At 44.3% G+C, this 22,745-nt stretch overlaps 1 protein-coding gene across 2 annotated transcripts; it reads right to left on the reverse strand.

Annotated features, from left to right (window-relative positions):
• Positions 1-1,823: 1,823 nt before the first annotated feature.
• Positions 1,824-22,437, reverse strand: rem2 (RAS (RAD and GEM)-like GTP binding 2). Of its 2 annotated transcripts, none has more exons than XM_055503802.1 (5): positions 21,881-22,437; positions 19,585-19,834; positions 18,503-18,576; positions 10,286-10,463; positions 1,824-3,156 (listed from the first exon to the last, which is right to left on the reverse strand). In XM_055503802.1, the coding sequence occupies exons 1-5, from the start codon at positions 21,890-21,892 to the stop codon at positions 2,834-2,836; spliced, it is 837 nt and encodes a 278-aa protein (XP_055359777.1). In that variant the 5' UTR covers positions 21,893-22,437; the 3' UTR covers positions 1,824-2,833. The 2 variants fall into 2 exon arrangements, with proteins under 2 accessions (XP_055359777.1, XP_028988363.1); XM_029132530.3 differs by having other exon boundaries at positions 19,501-19,834; positions 21,881-22,433.
• Positions 22,438-22,745: the final 308 nt, after the last annotated feature.

A 22,745-nucleotide genomic window follows, 5' to 3' on the forward strand; every position in this document is an offset into this window, starting at 1 on the left:
TTATTTTATTATTTTTGGTTTCTGTGGCGTTATTTTTTTATATCATTGTGAAGGACTTTGATTTTATCTGTGAAAGGTGTAAATCAAGTTTTTTACTTAAGGTCGTACTGACAGACTTCTGTCGCAGGATGACTTGCATCACATTCTATGCCTCATGCTCATGTGTTCTGTTACAGCGTAGCAAAGGCCTCTGTCAGCTTACTCTAAAGGTTAATGTATCATTAAACAGAACACTTTAATCAAACCAATCACTTGACTTAACCACAGACAAATAAAGACTTTCTGCTTTGCTCCCAGACTTTTTAGGACTTTTTTAGGATCATCTTCAGGCATTTTGACTTAAAATAACACAAATAGAACAAAAGCTCATGCCAGAGAACTTCATCCCTGTCAAAGCTCTGCTCTTACAGGTTTTTCTATGTGCTAAAACAATGTTTTCATAAAAACACAGCAAGTAAAAATAAATTCATCACAGATCATTCATTAGGGACTACATCAAACATTCTGTTTTAAAATGGTTATATTGAAAAGTTTGTTTTAATTAATCATTAATTGAGTTGTGCATCTGGCATATTTGGTAGATTCCATATCAATATTATAAGTATTGATTCTGACTGGCTGGAGTAGCAGGTACCACCACGTCAAGGAAGCAGTGAAACCCCGACCAGACACAGAAAACAGAGGGCCGGGTCTTTGGTGTGTTTACAGCAGCGCCATGACAAATGACAGGACAGAAAAGGAAACAACAACAGAAACAACAGTACTACTTGTCTTGTACATACTTACATTAAGAACACTTACAACAGTAATAAATTGTGCAAGAATGAGGCATCAATGTTGTCTCCACGTACGCTACATATTCACAGTGCCACATTATCATGTGAATGGTTGAGACCCGAGACACTGCACAACAACAGATTGTGACAATTGTGTGTCAGTGCAGTGATGTATTGTACAGCCTAATGGCTGTGGGGAGGAATGCTCCTTGACAGGGCACAAGAACTGAGTGGAGGCGTTGTGGAGCAAGGAACGTTGCTTTACGCCCGCACTGAGCAGGGAATTACTGCTCTCACAGAGCTAGGGTTGAGCGCGCTCACACCAGGGTCAAAGGGTCAACAAAAAGGCAGGGTTTAAACAGTCAAAAACACAGGCGACTCAAAATCACAAATACCAATTAGCACTTGAGAAACACAGGAAGTGACATCATAAGAAACCAAACCCAAGTGGGGCGTGGAGAAAACAAAACAAGAGCACCTCTTCAGCAGTGATGGCTGGATGGTGTTAAAAGCACTGGAGAAGTCAAAAAACATGACTCTCAGGTGAGACAGGGCCGATGCTGCAGGTAGATGATGGCGTCATCCACCCCGATGCCTGGTCGATATGCGAACTGCAGCGGGTCCAGTGCTGAGCTCACCTGAGTAGGAGGTGACTGAGGACCATCCTCTTCGTAGCCTTCATCAGGTGGGAGCTTGATGAAATTTTATGTGTGAAGTGTGACTTTTATGATTTAAGATTAACAGATGTTCTATTTAATCAGAAGTCAAAAAATAACAATGCATTTTTCGTTTTGTTAATTTGAAACATTTCATGGCAAACATTTAACTGACAGCTGAAATACTAGAAATACTAATAAAGGAATATAAAGTTTACAATATAAAATAAATATTATTGCTTAGTGTATTTTTCTTTCCTTTAAAGTTTGCTTTTACTTTTGTCAATTTTCAAAGCTTTCATTTGTAACTTTATTTAATGAAGAAACGTTGGGCTCCATATTCATCAAACATTAATTTCATAGCACTGGTAAAGAAAGGACAAGACATTCATTCAAGATGTCAAGCAAAACTGACTTTATTCTGAATGGAAAGACGAGCGTGCTCAGGAGACGGTGACGGATGAGTGAGCACCGGTGACGCTGCCACGCTCGATTCCAGAGCACGTTCAACACCTGTGTGGCCAGCCTCCACAGAGCCCAGCCTCCACAGAGCCCAGCCTCCACAGAGCCCAGCCTCCACACAGCACGGTGGCAGCGGGTGGAAGGAAAGCGGAGACAGCATCCAGCAGCCGCCGGGCAGGTTGGTGAGTGGTTCCTCATCCGACGGTAAAGGGTTCACTGTGCTGACTGCATACCATGCATTCAGCAGAAATATGGCTTAGGATGATGCTTTCAGTCTTGTATAAAAGTCACAGGTGAACATGTCATTGGTGATTTCCTCAAACCGTTTTAAAATCAGTACTAAACATAAAAGGTGGGTGTGACTGAGAGATTATGGCTAGAAAAGCACAGATGAATAAATAAAGGGTCTTGCCTTCGATCGTGCCAGAGTCACTAGCTGGATTGTGCATTAGCTAAAGACTTTGGAGGTTCAGAAAGTCCAGTGTCCTACGGGTCACATCTTGGATCATCTATTCAGCATGCTAGAAAACAGGGTCTACAGGTCGCTATCAGTCTACAGAATCAGTGCGTGCTACTGGGTGTGTGTGACTCCCCGTTCCCCGCCTTTTCCCCGTCAGCATCGCGGTGCGACTCCCCCCTCCTCCTCCTGTCATTAGGAGATGATGGATTCTTACTGTTCCTCCCCAGTCGCCAGCAGCTGGAGCGCTAAAGGAGTCTGACTGGCGCTTTGGTGCTGAGGTGTGGCACCTTTTCATCTCTTTCTCCAACATTTTCTCACTCACCGACCTTTTTAGCGCCACTGTTAATCAGTATGAATCCTCCACCTCCTGAGTCATGGCCTTCCCTACGCTGGCATCTCCATCCTACACCCTCCCTCCCATTCATTTTGCAATCTGGTGTGGAAATGTGTGGGAGTGTCTCTCTGCCTGCGTGTGTGGGTCACAGTGCGCTGAGGTCGTGGCAGGAGCGAGACTTCTGCCGGAGGATCTTGCTGCCGCGGTGGCGGCTCATCTCCCTGTAGCGGCAGCGGTCCCGGTCTCGGCCGTATGAGCGCGGAACCAGCCCGGCCAGGAAGCGCTTGGCCCGGCTCGTCAGGCTCTCTCTGCGGCCCGCTCCCGGGTCGCCGTCGGTCCAGCCGGGGCCCACGCAGTCACCCCTCGCAGTCCGGACTGCTGCCTCCAGCAGCTCGTTGGTACCGTGGTCCAGAGAGGCCGACAGCTCCAGGTAGACGCAGTCGAACATCAGGGCACTGGACTGAGCCTCTGAGGAGAGAAGGTGCAAATGTCAATTGGTCAGTCACATGAATGTTAAAGACGTCATATCAAGTAAACCAACCACAGCCTGCTAATAATCCAGATGGTGCGTGTTGTGTCTCACCACACTGTCACTCCTAAGTACTACACTTACTAGAAGTGTACGTTTTCAGCCATACCAAGATGTTTACTACAATTCATAATATTACATTAAGACCAAAGGTTTAGAATGAATGAATGGACCTTTATTACACTGAAAGTCAGTGTAATGTCATCACTGGCTCAGTGGTAGAAGTGGAAATCTCTTGGATGCAGCTCAGATGAGGCGCATGTTGTCTGCTGTATGTGTGTTTCCAGATAGGAACATCTATCTCACCTAAAAGCTCCCGTTCGTCACTGGTCAAACAAACCAGTATGATAAGAGGAGCTCACGCACACACATTGTTACACAAATGCTGGTATTTATTTTACAACCTGCTTCACTGCTCAGCTCAGTGGTCGCTGGACATCAAGGAGGCTGTGTGCAAAAAAGACTTCACAATAAAGGTTCCACTGCGTGAACACTGCAGGGAACGCTTGCAGCACTTGCTTCAGCTTCCAATACAGATTCTTTTATTTTAGAAAAGCAGATTATTCTGGACAAGGACAAAAATTATTTACAGCTCAGCTCTGGTATCTCAATAAATTCTCAGTAATATTGTGATCACCATGTTGTACATGGCTGCTTTTATGTTGCTCAGATGTTATAAAAAAACAGAACTAGATGTAATCTGGGTAAAATAAGCCTCACACACAACAGCTGCTGACCCACAGCAATGTCACCTAATGATGGGTTAGGCAAGAGTGAAAGGAGAAGAAAGAAATCCGAACCTAATCCAGATGGACACAGATCATAATACCTGACAGACCGAATGCATTCTAAAATCATCTATGTTCAGGGAACAATGCCAATTTTTAATATGCAAAGCATAAAAACAAAACCTTAATCCATAATGCATATGGAGACAGTGAGTGGTTCTTATGTCTAACCTCATACATACCTGATCTGGAGATCTGACCATGTGTTTAGCATGATCAGACCTTTCTATTAAGTCCAATACTGATATTTGTTTGCCCTGTTAACAAATAAACCCAATAGACACATCTTTTTGAGCAGCACTGCATCTTGGTCCTAAAACCCAAACTCTTTTCACACAGTTGCTGCAGACAGAGTAAAGGGGACGGGGACTGTACACGTCCCAGTTTCAACCCTGTGATCTGATTCCTGGTTTCAATGGGAGGTGTGTACAGGGACCTCCTCTAGGGGAGGACCGTGGTTTTATCACTTCAGATGATTCTGACTTTATCCCCTCGTCTGTGTGTGTGGTGTCCATCCTCACAGCTGCGGTGGAAACGCAGTAAAAGCAGCCCACGCCACCCGTCGGTTTCCCTTAAGGCGCCACTAAGGAGACCAAGGACACCACTCCCTCCATTGGTTTGACTAGAAAATGCAGAGCACCAGCTTCTGGGCTCAGTGTGGCAGCAGGTTTTCTGTCCCACTAATCTCAGACTGGCTTTGTTACCGCGGCAGATGTGAGCCCTGACAGATTTAAACATTCTGCACTGAGTGGATTACAGTGTAGACAGATTACTCTTCTACGGAGCCTTACAAGAGAAAAGCATCAGATGCAGACAGATGCTGAAAAATGGATTAAAAAATTATTCTTGATTCACTTTTTTGATAGCGTAGCAAGTAAAAATCCTGCATTATTCCCTGGTGGAGTGTTTGTTCTGCAGTACAGTTAGACCTTGAGTTCTATCAGAGAGCAGTGTGCCCGGTGAGTGAGGAAAAGTGAAGGCCTTTCAAGAATGAGGAGAAATCAAAGTGAGGAGAGCAGTGGCTGCTGCAGTAAAAGTCTATGAATGCTATTGTATTAGTGTTATTAAAATTATATATCACCACTTTTGTATATACTGTAATTGTGTCAGAAAGACAGTTTGAACCTATTGACCTATTGTATTTTTGAGTGAACCGACAGACTGGCAGTGTATAGACCATTAAGAACAGAGTGCAGACATCCACACCACGCAGCATCAGAACAAACAAGGCTGCAGAGAAGCACAACTGCTGTTTCTGTTAAGTTAATCATTTCAGAAGTCATTTCATTGACTTTTTGTTAAAAGAACATCGAACATAAGCTGGAGTCTGGCACGGGAGGCAAAAGGGGACCACAACACATCGCCCTCTAACGAATAAACTATTTGAGTCAGGGTCTAGACAAACATCTCCTTCAGCTTGAAACACAAGCAGATCCTCCCTACAAAAAACCTTTTGAGCGGCCAGGTCCAAAATATTCCTTCTGACCAAGAAACCTCCAATAACTGATAAAGACATGGCTAAGAGGTCTGAACGAATGGCAGCGTTCAAGCACAAGAAAAGGTTAACAGTGACCAGAATGAAGACTATTAAGGAAAACGAAAACAAGACTTTCATAATAAAAGCAGAGAACAGGAAGTTACAGCTCTTTTACAATTGAGTGGCAAAACCCGAGTCAAGACAGTGAAAACCTAAAACATTTTTACCTTCCCAATTTAAAACAGAAAGACATTTTGGATTCCAGAAAAAAAACAGAGATCAGGTTGTTTGGTCCTGCTTTTGGAATGATTGAGCATATTTAACTTTAAACATTATTTTTCCTAATTAAAGCTCCCTTTGTTTGTTTATTTGGAATCTTTAATGACCTCTGATCTAACACTTTAGGGATTTTCATCGATCTACATTCTACTGTCTAGCCACATTGTATGAGTCTATTACTCAATCCCCCAATGAAGAGCAGAGACAATAGGATGCAGCAGAGAATCGTTATTGTTTATGCTTCCACAACTTTTGAACACATTGTGGAACTTTAATATCAGGTCTTTCCAGCAGATAAACCAACTATTGCTTACTTCTCTTATGTTCTTATATCCAATTTGTTCTCCCACAGCCAAGAGAACCCAGATCAAGCAGTGATACTTTATTAGGAAATAGCGAGAGAGAAGATGACAGCGGTCTCCAAAATGTGCTAATGCCGGTGGTTCCGACTTGTTTGCTGACAGAAACAAACGTAGGTTATAGAAGACAGAAGACTAATAAAAAATGTGAGTCATGGAGAAAAAAGAAAGATGCAGAAAAGAGATGACCTGCAAGATGTCAGATGAGATGGAGAAGCAAGAGCAGAGAGAAGAGGGCAGATGGACAGGAGAGAAAGGCAGATAGAAAGAATGCCGACTCAGCAAAAAGATGCAAAGCCCCGAGGAGCCGGGGCACAAATGACGAACACCAAGCCTGGAATCGACTCTTTCAGGCAGGGGATATATTTTTCCTCTTTATACAACGTGTATGTAGTGTGACAGCAGGTGTATCTTTGGGTGTTAAGGATGGAAAAGTCGAGGTAGCGATGGAGGAAGGTGAGAAATAGAGCAGCATAAAAACGTCAGTTTTTTTTTATTCATAAATAGACTTTATGAGTTCAGCACTGTGAGGCAGCCAGGCCGGCCCGTCAGCCTCCTCTGTCACGCTCATATATCAGAAAACGGGACATGTGGTCGGTCCAGTGGGAACATACTGTCAGGTCCGTGGGAACAGGATGGAGCGCCTCGTTTTGCTGACCACACTGATGCTTCTATGCTGTTTCAATGCTGCTTCTAGATGGGGGACTGTGCATGGAACTCAGTGCAAATCTCTCATTATTCACCCTCCTCCTCTTCTTCCTCCTCTCCCATCATTAAACTCAAGTCGACAGTGTTGTGAAGCGCCAGAGTGCACAGATTTTACACTTGCTGCTTCTATTTAAATCACACAACAACGCAAGACACAGGATTTGACCCGAAACAACGTGTCCTGTGGTTCCACTGGTCGTGGTCACTCTCACGTCTCAACCCTCACGTTGACTCTACATTCAAGGGCGTGTGTCACATTAATTACCTTTACTCTTTAGTCCTATGGTGAGTTCTACATCTGCAGAATTCATCATAAATAATGCTTATTATGATGTAAATTACCCCAAACTATTTCATTGGAACAACTTTCTGTATTATTGCTAAGCAAGCTCATTTTTTACTTCACTACATTTAGCCTTAGAAGCTACTTAATATCTAAAGATCAGATGTTAAATGCAGTCACTTCATTGTACGCATTTAAGTCTAAAGCAGAAAGCTGCTGCTGTAAAGGACAGAACTGGCAACAAGACTGATGTGATGTGCAGGAAATGTTTCTGAGGACCTTTGTGAAGTGGCTGTGATTTTTGTGGGGACAGATGAGAGAAAAAGTATTAGCATTAGAAAAGGATGTGGGTCGAGTCTTAGTCTCTCAAACCAAATAGTGGACACTGTTGGCCTCAAACAGGTCACCTCCGTCTTTTAAGAGTAACTCCTCTTTGAACCGCCACCCTATCGCCCCTGGTAGGGTCTCCCAAGGCGGGTCGGACCAAAAGTGGTTCACAAACCCCTTATGAAAAGAAAACCAACAAGGACCAAGGTCCCGGTATGGAGCAGCCGGGGCCCAACACCTGAGGCCGTTTTGGGGCTCGCATGCGAGCGCCTGGTGGCCAAGGGACAACAGGGGTGGTTGTCCCCCGGCCCCACAAAAAGGGGGACAAGAGAGTATGTTCCAACTACAGGGGGATCACACTTCACAGCCTCCCTGGGAAAGTCTATGCCGAACACAATGATTTAATGCAACATTAGCCAATAGTTCTGCCTTTCTAAAAATCAGCACAGATGCACATGTCTGCAAACCGAGGCCCCCGTTCAAACCATGAAGCACTGTTCTCAGGCATCTTCACGTCTGTGAATCCTCTCCTTTTAACACAAACAGGCTGGCTAACATTAGATACAGTGATTATGCCTGTGTGCATGACAAAAATATAAGAAGTGAGAAGAGCAGCGTTCTTATGAGAGGAAGATGCTCCACTTAGAGACCGTCCAGATACAAAAGGTGACGTAGTGTTTTAACTCCTGTGAAAAACTGCATGTCAGTGTTTTATGGCAGTGGATGCATTTACAAACTGCTGTGAGCAGACAGTAATTCAAAAAGGTGACCATGGTGCCATTTGTGTGGTGACATACTGCAGTGAATGGAGCCATTCTCTGTCACACTGATGAAGACAATGACGAAACTAGAACATACCTGTGGTCTGATCTCTGCCTGTTTCCAAGCAGCACTAAATGGATCCACTGCTGCTCCACATGCTTCATCTACCATTCATTCTGTGCTAAGAGCTTGTTTTGTGCAAAGATATATGGAAAATATTCAACACTATTATGACAGTGAATCATAGTGGACAGAATTAGGAGCAAGTTACCAGAACAGACAACACAAAAAACACCCTTGTGTCTCTATGTGAGTCTATCAAGCATACTGTAATAACAGAAATGAACACTGGCTTCTCCCACAGACAGACTGCAGTCAGCTTCCTTGAACAGCCAGGGGTGGTGAAATGTCCAGGTTCTACCCACCTCCACATCCTACCCAGTGACGGCCACAAACGTCAATAAAATGACAAGTCGATCAGGTTGGGAGTGATTAGTGCAGTAATGCAACATGGCAGAGACAAACACAGAAGCAGACCGTGCTGCAGTCCTTATAACCACCAATACACAGGAGGATTTATCTCCTATCAGCACTTTACCAACAGAGCGTGTGTTCCTGTAAAGACGGAATTAGTTTTAATGATCAAGACAGATCCTCAAGAGACTGGAAGGTACGTGATGTCGGCTTGGGGGAAGATTTATGGCTGAATGCAGCAGAAAAGAGACGAATGACCCAAAAAAGACGACGAAAGAAAACAGAAGGGACGGATGAGTGATTATGCAGAGCAGCCTACGTGTGTGCGTGTGTGTGTGTGTGTGTGTGTGTGTGTGTGTGTGTGTGTGTGTGTGTGTGTGTGTGTGTGTGTGTGTGTGTGTGTGTGTGTGTGTGTGTGTGTGTTCGTGTGATCGATCGTACCTGCGGGTCCAGTGTAATTACAAAAAAGATTTTCCATTTGTAGAAGTGCTTAAAAAGCGTTTTCAAACATTTACATTTAAGGCCGTATTAAGAAAAATTGACTTTTTGAGCACTTTAGTACTGGTTTGAGGCGTATGTACAGCAGACACAGACCTGTTTCAATATTTGGAAAGGGGCAATAATGCGGTCGGTCAGCAGTGGCTTTTGATCAACCACCAGCCGTTCTGCTTCACTGCTCGAATTTGGATGAATGCAAAACAAACCATGTCCTGAAACCTTCTGTATTTGAGATCTGTTACTGAAGTTGAACCTAATCTCCCTGTCTTTCCCGAGGCAGGACATGGTTAAGATCAGGTTACGACGGCTGCATCACGTTTACCACAACACTAGGACTAAACGATGCCTTTACTTGATGTTGGCCAGTGTTAAAGGCTGGAATGCTCTCTCTGTGCAGCTGCCAGTAATGGATCTGAATGTTTTACACACTGTGGTAAATGAGGTAAATAGTAACACTGTAGATTAACCCTGTGTTAAAAATAATTCTCAAGTCAACAGAGGAAAGGTGAAGTAGCACAAAGAGGTAGATTAAAAATGTCTGGAGATGCACATGCACAAGAGATGAAGACTGTGTGACATCACCAATTACTACTACTACTACTACAACTACTACTACTACTTCTAACCCTTCATTCATCAGATGTAGCTAACTAAACAAATCAAAAAACAAAAATGGCTGGCTTTTCACTGTATATAAATGAAAATGTTCCTAATGTATCGGTTGGTAGGAACAAGGATAAAGCTTAACATACTAATCACAGACGGGTGATGTGAATAACACCAATTGTATCTCAGCAAGCCACCTGTTAGTGGGTGTTAGTGTGTCAAAAGCAGAACAAAATGGGCAACATACAGTAAAGATTTGAGCAAGTTTGACAAGAGAAGATCCAAGGAAGGAACATGTGACAGGGGTCATTAGTGCATATGGGAGAAAAGAGGCCTTGTCTCCTGCACAGAGTCCAGACCAGCAGAGGAGCTGCTACAGTACAGTCAACTAAAATAGAAGCTGTTTTTGGTAGAAAGGCAGTTTGTTGTGTTTCTGAGCAAGTCAGAAATAAGTAGAACCTACAAGGGAAGAGGTAGCACGTCACAGGCTAGTTGGGCTCCACCCACCTTCTGAGCTGATTTCACGGGAGCGGACGAGGTCACTCTTGTTGCCGGCCAGAATGATTGGCAGGTGTGGCTGGGACTCCCTAAGGAGGAGGCGGAGCTGCGCTGTGCGGTGAAAACTTCGCCTGTCAGTTACTGAGAAAACCAGGATACAAACGTCACACGGCATGGTGGACAGGTCCTGGAGAGGTGAGAGCGCGCACACACACACACACACACACACACACACACACACACACACACACGTTAGGGAAAGAACACCAGCTCTGGCTCAGGCACTGCGTACGTAGAGGCGTGATCCAAACACGCCTCACATATGAGCTTTTTAATGTCTGAATGAATGTGTTCATAATCAGCATTTGCACATTTCCTCAGTATGTTATGTTGTGCAACTTAAAAGCAGCAGAACGAACAAATGACTTTTAAATGAGGCAGGTGAGCTGAAGATCAACAACTTGACTCTATATAGTCCGTCACATTCACTTTGAATCCGTTGACCCTTTTAACAGTGACCGTCAACATCCCACTGGGGCTTTCTGCCACACGGACTGTGTTAGGCTGAGTGGCTCCAGCCGAAACAGCAGCTTGGAGCTGCCCATGACCATCGCTGCCCTCCCACTTTGGCCCCGGTCGCATTTCTATGAACTTACATGTACATGTACAGGGTTGAGGGGTGGCTCACTGACACGCAGCTACTGCTACTCTGCTGTTCCATATCTGTTAATGCCGTCTTCAAATAGAGACTAAGCAGCAACATTATAAATCATTTTTGTATCAAAATGCAAGTTTTAAGCTGAGCTTTATACTATGAGGCCCCAAAACTACTCTCTCTATTCTTGTGTCCAATTCATAAACTAATATGATGCTTTTGGGTGCACTGTACTTGGTCTGCTGTTAATCCAACAGCTGTCAGAGAAGGATTATGATCTAATAATACTTTTTTCTCTGATGTGCTGACTCACACTGTCTACGTTTCTCTGTTAACTGTCTGTGCTCATGGGAGGATTATCTGTGTGTTTGTGTTTATTGTGTTGCGCTCTATTCCTCCGGCCTGCAGGGGGCGCCTCCGTTCCGTTCCTTGTCTATGTGTCGTCACTGCCCGTTCATGCTCGCAATATACACCTGCTTGCTACACTTGGTTTATAAGATTTGATGCTAAACGCTGCCGTCAGTGCTGAAGTTTTAGTTCTGTGTCTCTCTCTGTCCAAGTTCTTCTGTGGAATTTGATTTGTCTAAGATATCGTGCTTGCCTGCTTAAAGCCGTGGTTTTAAGTTGGTTAAAGGAAAATTTCATCAATTTTGCATGGGGATGACCAAAACAAGAGACACTCAGATTCCTCCATATTTTGTTTGCGGAGAAATGATGATTTAGTAGCAAATCCTCTGCAAAAGTCCAGCGAGTTCTACAGCAGTCTGATATCCGTGGTTACTTGTAAGAGCCAGACGGAAACGTGTGTTAAGGACAAACCAGAAAAAACGTTGGGGACAAGACTGCACTGAGCAGTAATATATAGAAGAATAAGAATAACATTTTATTCTTTTAGCTTTGAAGTTTAAGTAAAGTTTTGGACTGTCAGTAGCGCTAGCGCTCATGTTGCTAACGTTAGCTTGTGTATTAGCAGAAGCTTATCTGAGTGACTAGCAGCAACAAATTCAGTAATACTTATTCATTTTGTCTGGACCAATAGATCAATGTTAAATGTTGTTGCACATTTTTGCTAATAAATTGTAAAACGAAGCAGTGAAGTATAGCTTTAATATTAGTTTGCTTTGTTCCCACCTCTCTTTCAGTGTTCTCCCTCAGGGCTTGTTTGGTTTCGTGAGTTTGTAGCATGTTCTGTGTTCAACATATTCAGCTGTGTCTCTACTTATTGTTTAGTCTGTTCACCCAGTGGTTAGTGGGGAAATCCCAGCTGTCATCCTCACCATCAGCCTGTCAAACTGGTCAACGTGGAGGGAAGAGCCTCACCTGTTGGCCAGTTGTCAGTCCAGCTTCCTGCCAGCGTGTTCTCCCTGTCAGTCGGTTTTTAACTGTCAAAACCAAATAGCTACATCTTACTAATATCACAGGGAGAGCTGCTGTACTGGAAACCTGCTGCCAAGGCGTCCCTGACCGCGATCCTGCATCAGACAGCCTCTACCCGGCCATGGTTGGTGCTACAATTCATTCGGTTATTAACCCACACACTGCTACTTCCCAACCTGAAGCTTCCAAAGAAACTTTTTGAGATGTTTCTGCATTTATTTATCGACAAAATTATTAATATCAGGCTATGTTCTGGCCACTCTCCCTCATCCAGCAATTATTCCTATGTGTTTTGCCTTCTACGTGATGTGGTTCAGCACATGAAAACATCCCAGTGCTCTCTCGACACCATACCCACTAGAATAAAAAATGTGGGGCCCAGTGTTTTGGCACTTATTAATTGCTGCTTGAACACTGGGTCACTTCAAACTGCTTTTAAACATGCTGTTGCCGCTGCCCGTCTTTTGAACACTGGACACTCTTCACTGGCTTACAATTAATTTTAGAATTCAGTTACTCTCTTAACTCTCTTAAGTTACTCTCCTTTGTTTTTAAGGCTTTAAACTGACTTGCTCCACACTACCTCAGCGAGTTGTTACAGCCTCATTCTTCACTTAGTAGAGTTTTTTTTACTGTCTTTTTAAGCACACAGCTTTGATGCTGTGTTTTTAATTGTCTGATTCTCCTTTTATCTATTTTACTTATCTTCTCTTTTGATTTGATTTGATTAGACTTCTACTAGATGTTACTGGATGACATATTTACTGCTTTTGATCACATCCAAAGTGTTTACAGTGCTTATGGTACATAATGTCCTTTTTACATCTTCAGCATAATAAGCTACTGCTCTATGAGTTTAGTCCATGTTTAATCAGTAATGCTGTGATCGATACATGTGGTCTGTAAAACAACCCTAAACCAAACCAAATACATAAGACTTGACTCAACTTCCGTATCCTGGTCATGCAACAGACTTTGCTCAGTTACCTCCAGGTTCCAACATTGAAGAGAAAAATGAGCCAACTGATCACGATCTACTGAATTTAAGTAGTTGAATGAGACCGTATGAGCTATTGTGTTTGGCTGACTGGAAACCTGTCCAGGATGATGGTCACTCACCTAACTGACAGCTGGCATAGGTTCCAGCAGTCCCCCGACCGTTACCAGGACGAAGAAGCTGAGAAAGTGAGTGGGTTGCTTTATAGTTTATCTATATCTTTCCACTGAGTTATTTTTAAACACTACACATTTCTAAAAACCCAATCAAGTCATGTATCATCTGGAAATAGGCGACTGAAGCCACAAGGTGTGTCCACTGAATCAATATAAAAGTCTTTTATTGCCACCATATAACTCAATCTGCCTGCTAGCTTTGGGCTGCAAAGCGTCTGGGGGCATGTTCCAGTGGATGTCCTTGCCTTACATTTTTATAGCTGAAGGTAAATTCTCTCTCCTGAGATTATGCCGGTTAAAAAAAAATCACATTGTCCTGAGTGGCCAAAGTGGGATAAGCAGCGATATCGATGGGGAAACCACGGCCTCGGCATCGGCTTTGGCAGGACACAGGAAGACAGGAAGAAGTAGCTGGAGGAGGGGGAGGGGAGCTGCCACCTGTCACTGTCTGAGTAAGGGATGGAGACGACAAAACAGGGAGAAACGGTGAAGGAAGTAATGTCTAATCTGTGTAAGGAAACACTGACACAGAGTGGACATCGATTAGCTCCACACACACATCAGTCAGGGAGTGAGGCAGTGATCCTGAAAGAAAAACTGTTACCAAGTAAAAACGCTTCTCTGCCAAACGAAGCCGAAGCAAATCACTGCCAACGCTGCCTCTCTCGCTCTCTCTCCCTCTTTCTCTTGATTAAGCAGATCCTGTGTGTTCACAGAGAGCTGGCCATCTGTCATTGCTGTTGCCCCCCCCCCACACACACATACACATTTGGGCCAGGCCCACTTGCAGTAGTGTTTGCATCACATACAAATACATACAGACTGTGTTTAACGGGGGTCATTTAGCATTTAGCGAGGTTACTTAAAGAAGAACTTAATCTTAAAGGATCAGCTTTTTTTAAATAGGACATGAAGATGAAGTTGAAGGAGATTCTATTTGTTCCTCTCATTGGTGAATACACTATTTCACATGAAGCAGCACTTGAATGAAAGTGTGAGGAGAACGCTGTGTGTGTGAGTCATTGTGTGTTTGCTGTCCTACTTGAATTGGTACTTTGTTATTAAAGCTCTCTGGTCTTCCAGGATTCTTCCATCGTCTTTGTAGGAGAACTGGGCAGAGACTCACCAGCACCTTCAATAATGACACTTATGACTTTGGAATTAGATGCTCAGCAGTGAAATTTGTGCGTAACCACAGCTTTTTTCTTGCTGCAATGCTCAAACTTAGATGACTACAAGGTTACACTTCCTCAATATTTAATTCATGAATGAATAATTTTGTAAATGCTGTAGATTTTGGTGGTAACAAGTGACTCTGGGCCTCAGTACATCCTGGTATGTTTCTGTCATATGAATATTACAATTATCACGATCCCAGGATTTAATCAGGATGAAACACAAACACTGTGTGTACCTGTGATAGGTTCTAATATATGCTATGCTATAAACCAGTCTGTCACCAGTAAAACACTCAGGTCTTCATTAACTACAAAAAGTAAATATGTTCGAAACCCAAACAAAGAGCATTACAGTATATAGGTATTTTGCACAGATACATTAACGTGCACTCAAAAAACACTTGGACACCAATCAGAACCAGCCACTACATCAGCCATTAACAGTGAGGACAGTGAATCACTGATCATCAGGATTTGCATAACATCCTACAGCACTTAAACTTCTACTCATTCAAGGTCTATGTGTTCTATTCAAACAACATGTTCCACAGAACCCGAACGATGGAAATCTATTGGCTGCCAAGTCGTTGGCTTTTCAGTTCAAGATACATAAGCAAAGCCGCTTATGGACTTCACATGGAGACAAAAGGTCAGCATGTCCCCACCTGCTTGCTCAAACACAAATAGAGCGTGCACGCATATAAAGATAAATACATAGACGCCTCATGCTACTATTCAGCTTTATCAAAAGCAAACACATTCAGAATGCACACCTCTGTGGCCTGCGTTTACTCTGCCTATCTGAAGGGCTGGGGAGGAGAAGACCAGTAAAGTTAGACGAAAGAAGCCGCACAGAGGCCACAGAAGCTACAGAGGCAAAATCTGAACAGGATGCTGACTTACTGTGTTGGGCCTCAATAGTTAGGAAGGAAGTGGTTTACAGGGGCTGTAGCCTGCACCGGATTGACTATACGCACACATGCATCAGAAATGATGCGTTACGTGATATGACCACATCGTCCTACACAGAGGGGTGGTCTGGTGGGTGTCCCCACATGACCCACATTTAATACCTAGTGTGATGGCATGTGGGGACTCCACCCCGCTGAAACGCCCATTAGCTAATCCTTGAAGGATCCTGTTCTGTGGTTGACCTCTGACCTCACAGTAAGTCCTGGATAAAGGGGGATTTTCCTGCAGAACAATGTAAGTACGATGTTGTTATTAAAAAGGCTTTGGGAGCGTAGATTGAAAAGGCTCTACCTGAGTCATGCCTCTAAAATGGGTGCTTTACTGGGGTTGTTCATAAAATGTATGAATATAGTTGTTGATGCTAAAATGGTGGAATCACTTGAACAAAAATACAGTTCCTGCCAATCAGTGCATGAAATATAATGCACTGAGGGACCAAGCAGTTCTGCCACTCTCCCTCTGCCTCTCAGCGACAGTATGTGACTGAGTGTGAGTAAATCACCAAGTGGTGGAAAATCAGAATCTCAGAAAGCTCAGCATGTAAGATTTTGGTGAATGAGATTTCAACAAAGACACAAGTGGCTCACATTACAGTAACCAACTTGCCTGTAAATGGTGGGGGGGATCTTATTTGGTAAGGTAAGTGCCTGTTTCATGGGTCTGACCTCATTAGTCTAATTTATGTTAGAAAATAGAAAAAAAAAATCCATAGAAGAAATGAGAACGTTTGATGACATTATGTGATCATGTAGTCTCTCCAAGTGACATCAAAACAGTTATTAACAAGCGACTAGTTTCTCATTATGATTCCCAGCACAGACTGAATCTAAGTAATGTCCAGTAGAGTTGTCATCAAGCTGCACATTAGCGAAGCAGGAAGGAGACAAATGCTGCATGTGGGGAAGAGGCTTCTTGGGACACAAGACCCAAACTAGTGGCTGAGAAATTACGTTCTGGCTTTCCTCACAATCTAGTAAAAGTATCATCCTCCGAATCCCTTAAGATTTCCTCTAATTTGCTTTAACACGAGAAATGGACACAAGTTAAATACGCATCCACATTTGCTTCAGGCTGCACCGTTTCATTAATAAATATTTCAATTTGAAGCTATGAAATAGTAATGAAAACTAGACTGACCTCAGCCTGTCATTCAAGGCACAGGAACAAAACAAACATTAGATAAAGAGATGTCCCCTCTGGGCTTCTATGAGCTCAGCCTTCCACTTGATCCTCTACACAATACGCATCCCAAACGGCTGTTTAGGAGCCTCATTACACAACCAATGTCAGTCTAAAGGCAGAGGATAGCACGGACCACTAGGTCAAGGCCAAATGAGCCAGTGTATCTATTTTAGGCGCGTGGATGACTTATTTAAACCAACCAAGCCCTGTGACGTCAGCCTTCACAAGGTCCCAGCATCTGGCTGAGCAGACTCTCAGCTGTGCATGTGGAGGCTGGTGCGTTTCACACACGGATGTGTCCGTGTCTGTCAGCCCAGACTAGATTCATGTTTCTGCACTTCCAATGAACTCGCATGTTTCTTGCTTCATACAGTGCATGTAGGGAAAGTACAGCTCTGCGGAGACCTTTCAGCTAGAGTCTGAGTCAACCACAGAAGCTTTGGAACAATGACTGGGGGTGAATGTAGCAGTTTGTATTGCAGGGCAGCGATGAGACACTGACCAACGAGCCAAAGAACAGCTTTGAACACTGACTGTTCTAGCGTGAGCTTATGCGTGAGTGACTGGTGAAGTCAACCCTGCATGTGAGTGTGTATTTGTGTGTCTGTGCACGTTGCTATGGTAACTTGGGTGTAGGCTGGGGTGCCCCACGGAGAATACTTGCAGCTCGCTACAAGGCCAGAAGCCCATACTCTTTAGAGAGGGGATGTAGTTAATGCTGCTCAAGGCCATGACAGGCACTGAGCAGTTGGACGACTGCCTACACACATCACCTATATGCATGACACAACGTATAATTTAGCTTGTTCTATATGTATGCATATGTTTAATGTGTCCAAAGTTCAAAAACATGTGCATAATTTAGCAAATGATTTGGGATGCTGTCCAGTGCACTGGGCCTCGCTGATGGTCCTGGAGACGTTCCAGGCCTCCCGCTGGCCTGCGTCTGTTGCTTTGCTCTCAGTGGCCTGCCTTGTATTAACGTGCATAGAATAACAAATGTAATTAACTCCCATCCACATTCGAACGTGGCTGAGAAGGGTCAGTGGAGACCATGGTCGGCTAAGGAGGTTTGAGAAATGCAGGAAGAGAGCTAATCAAAGTCGGGGGTGAGAAAAGCGCGAAGGGAAAAACTGAGGGACAGCATCAAAGATCCTCAGAGCTAAATGTAGCTGCGTGACTGATTCAACCTTAGGCAGAGTCTCTGAAGGCTGAGTGGACATCTGGCATAGACTGTATCAGGGATGATCCGCCCTACACACTAATTAGAGTACTCTACTGCTCCATCATTATTATTAATAGGCATTAATGAGTGCATGCTTTCTGATTTTACATAATACCCTCAGTGTCACGAGGGGCTTCTGACAAGCTGTTATGTCACCGTGTGGCTGCCAGCAGCAGCTAACGTTTCCCTGCTCCAAAATAATCACCAAGGCCTGGATTAACTCAGTCACAATATTCAGCCCCAAAGGTTGATGATGCAGAGCAGCAGCATCGGAGCCTTCACCAAAATGTGCGCGTTCACCGGATGTGTGACGTGAAACAGGAAAGGTTAACGAGACGATGTCTTTCCTGAAGGCACAGTCCGGTCTGGGTCGCTCTCGTAGATGTTCACACAACTGAAACGTGTGTCACACAGACAGGAAGTGGGAGATCAACAAGACAGAAGGACTGAAGTCAGTCACTCACTTGTTTCCAGTTGTCAAAAATGACGACTTTGCTGTCCTCGTCATCAACGGTCACCGTGCACTGATATCCCTCACCTGCAAACACAAGGTAACACACGTGAGCGCAGGCGGCCTCCACTGCATGGCGTGGAGGGAGAGGATGAAATGGGTGGTGATACAAACAAGATTGATAATAATGGCCATTTACAAATGATGGTAACTGTGCTGATCAGATGTTTGTACTCGAACTTTAAAAGGTTTGTTATTAATAATAAGTAAATAATAATATGTCAATAATAAAACATTTTTGCCTTTCTTATTTTATGCTTTTTAGCTTCAAACCTCTATCTAAGATCATTGGTTAATATACAAATATGTAGAAGGGGTTTTTACAGAAGTTGGACAGTGCATGTGAGATTCAACAATTAAACAAACTGCCAGCAGGTTTCAGTGGAATCTGTACGACAAAGTAAAAAGTTGAAGCTTGAAATTTGCTGTTGTTTTTATTGTTGTCGTAAACTGAACCATTTGTTGATGCACCATTCAAAACAAATGTAGCAGTATTCACTCCAAAGTGAAAAAGCCGCTGTGGTGCCTTCATTTGTAGGTACGAGTGCCAAACGTGGTGTTAATCAGTGTGTGGACACACATATTGATAGGTTTTAATAGAGATAATAAACTGTTAATTAAATAGGTGATAAATCTTTTTTTACACATCTTTGATGCATGGCTTGTTATTTAGCAGTGGATAATGAACATGACTCCACATGTACACGGCCGGTGATGACTGGAGTAGCTGAGGTATTGATTGGCCGGCTGTGCCTGAGGACCGGGCTGATTATCTGTAGTGGTGCTCAGTGACAGACAGATGGAGTGAGACTGAAATAGGTTGGAGGGCAGTGAGACGCAGCCCGAAGCTATGAGACATTCACTATTCATGAGAACTGATCTCGCAGAATTTGTGGCAATTTTAACTAAATCTGAACACGTGAACATGCAGACACACTCCAAGGCCATTACCACTGGCTTGTGTCTCGGAGTCTATGGAGAGGGATCTGTCCGACTGGCCGGCCAGCGATAAGGCCAGCGACGACTTGCCCACACCGTTCTGTCCCAGGAGCACTATTCTCAGTGCGCCGCCGTGGCTGTGGTAGGAGGACTGTGCTGCCGCCTGGGTGAAGGACTCGTTTCGAGGCACCGCTGTGTCACTGATAGGCAACGTCCCAGGCTCCTCCAGGCCCGGGATCCAATCACAGTCGTCTGATACGGCCTCTTCCCTGCGCAGCTGATGTTTGACGGGCAGGGGTGTGCTTCCTCGCCGGAGGGGGGGTGCCGTCGTCAGGAACATACCATACTGGAACAAAATGGTGACAGAAAATGTATATAAATGCACATGCCATGTTATGAAAATGAAGTATCACTCAGCACACTCTGAAATAGTCCAAGAGGCTGCAGGCTGCAGATGTACCTGTAACAAGGCACTGTGCCTGCCCACATATGTAGGTGCTGGTAATGAGAGTGGACATGCGACAGATGAGTGACAGTGTAAGAGAATGAAGCTGATGAAGACACAGAGTGAAGGAAATAAGGCCAAGAAGAGGTGAAGGAGAGGAGGAGGAGGCCTTAAGGTGTTGCTACAGTCAAGCATGACCCACAAAACAAGTGAGACAAGTGTTTGGACCACAAGTCCTGTCCAGAGCCACAGGCTCAAAACCTGAGGTCTGCAGGCAGGAGGAGACAGGTGGGAGTCAAACAAGCAGCCGAAGGGTCAAACTGGATGGAACATGGTGATGTCGTGTCAGGTTATTCAGCAAATCCCTGAATCATATTTGCTTTTCAGCTCATTTCTACAGTACATCGCAAAATTCATCTTGAAGCATTTTACCAAGTAAGACCTTACATACAAAATACAGTATATGAAATAAAATCACCTGCTGACCCAGCGTCAGGGCTGTGTTTGTTTTCTGACCTAGTTATAATGTTCTTATACATTTCTAGACGAATGCATTCTGAATAGATGCAGTTCTTGAAGTTCTTTCCATAAAGAAGCGTATATTTCAAAACAGTGGGTGCGCGTGTGCCTGCATACAGTACGCATAATACCACAGCAGGTCAACCATCGACAGCCCTCATCAATATTAATACAACAATTAATGTAGCTCCAGTGGAACCCGGGTGTCTGGTGGCAGAGCTGAGTACAGTCGTGGTTTCTAATTAAAGGGGACTGGCACAATCACAGGAAAGTATTAGAATGTTCTGCAGTCCAACTCAAAAGCACCGCTAAGAGACGTGTCACAATTTACAATGAGCTCAATCAACTCCTTCCTGCTACAGTGAAGGTTTCAGCTGGAGGAAGGTTTCACCAAATGAACTGGAAACTGTATCAATATAGAAAGGAGCTTTCATATGTTTCATCCTCTAAACACTAACAAATATCACGTTAGTGCTTTTTTACCTGCAGTACTTCAGACGTAGCCTTGATACTGTACAGTAAGCACAGCCCAGTAGTGTATCATGTAGTGTATTGTTTCTATACAGAAATAAATACAGTTGTATTTGACATCTAAACTAAACTCAAGTACTATACTGTGTAATGCTGTTTATTTTAGGGTTGTATCATATAATGATAGATGTGGATGGAATATCTCTTGGCAGAATTAAACTTACTTAAAATGCATTGTCCCCATAGATGTCGCATACATATATGTGAGGTATTAGGACTGTATAGCGGTACAGTCGAGGTATGGTTGCCCTGTAATACAATGCTTACACACACTGCACGAACACGTGCGCGCGCTCAGGTAGCTCAATTAGGTTAATTGAACGTGTTAATCAATTACGCGTGGCTTTGCTGAGTGGCGCCACTCTGGGGAACACTTGACCGCGGGCTGAGCCAGTGTGTCACGGCTTAATCTCATCCTCGCGCCAAGCTGTCGTGAAACTGGGACAGGCAGTGCACGATGCAACATTAATACTACAGGCAGTGTTTGTATTTCTCCGTCTCCGCAGTCCCGCTTCTTTAGTGGCACCCTGGTTACGTCTAGTGTGCTACTTTGGATCAGTCCGGACCCATCACAGCACAATGCAGTTCACAGCCTTTGCGAAATACCAAGTGAACATGTACTTGGACCTTCAGCAGGCTGCAGCACCAGGCAGACGGTCTCCTCGCATGGTCCGCGTAACACTGAGTAGCACAGTGATAAATAAACCAAGAGTCTGGATGGAGGCGCCCTAAAAGTAAATTCCCTCGCACCGGCGGCTCAGGAAACCGTGGTTTGCTGCATCGACCGTGGCATTCTCTCAGATCAGAAGGTGTGAACCCCACCTGGTGTGTGGGTGTGGGTGTTGTTGTTGAGATCGCGTGAGGTGGGATTAACAAAGGAAATGCGCGCAGCCTTACCTGGTCAGCCATGGTTTTCTCTGTGAGGAACAACTACTGTAGTTGAGTCGCCCGCAGACCACTTCAGGTCATCCGCCAACGACGTTACATCTCATTTGACATCGTGGGGTTGTTTTCACGCCGGCGCGTAAAATCCTCTTCGGTGGGCATGAAAGGAAAGGTGCGACGCGTGGACAATGGGAGCGGGTCGTGGCAGCCTGCAGCGAGGACGGGGAGCGGCTGCACCTGCGTCTGCGTTCGGAACAGGAGCCGAGGTTTTATGCAGGGAAGGATGAAGGAAAGCCATCAACACAATAACGCGCTCTTGGCTTTGGCGTCCCAGCGACCAGCAGCGACTGCGCTCCCCCTCCACCTCCAGTTAATACCTGCATCTCTCTCTCTCTCGCTCTCTCTCTCTCTCTCTCTCTTCTGCTGCCTGTACTACTGTGGGGCGAGTCCTTCAGTGAGTGTGCACAGTGAGGTTCCAGCGGGTTGAAGGCGGAGCAAGGCTCGATGCCCTCGGTTCTGGCCTCAGGTGTAAATATTAACCCCTCTGCAAGTGTCCTCGGAATATGTGGCTTTGCCAGACGCCCAGAGAACGCTACCACACTTAACAAGGAGCCAGGGTTTCCGGTGTTACGCGTAGTGGCCAACAGGGGGCGATAGAAGGACGCTTCTTATGATTTAGATTTACATAAATGGATGGTAGATATTTCTGAAGTATAAATAAAATGATAAACAAACCATAGTGTCCTTACAATAATGTTTAGCATATGCTTGATCATCAGTCAACGTATATTCAGTTTAATGGGCTAATGTGTAGGATCATTGTATTATAGTTGTCCCTTATTTCTTGACAGCTTCACCCACTTTCTAAAAACCTCAC

The sequence above is a fragment of the Betta splendens genome, chromosome 17 (assembly GCF_900634795.4).
Source record: "Betta splendens chromosome 17, fBetSpl5.4, whole genome shotgun sequence".
Lineage (NCBI taxonomy): Eukaryota > Metazoa > Chordata > Actinopteri > Anabantiformes > Osphronemidae > Betta > Betta splendens.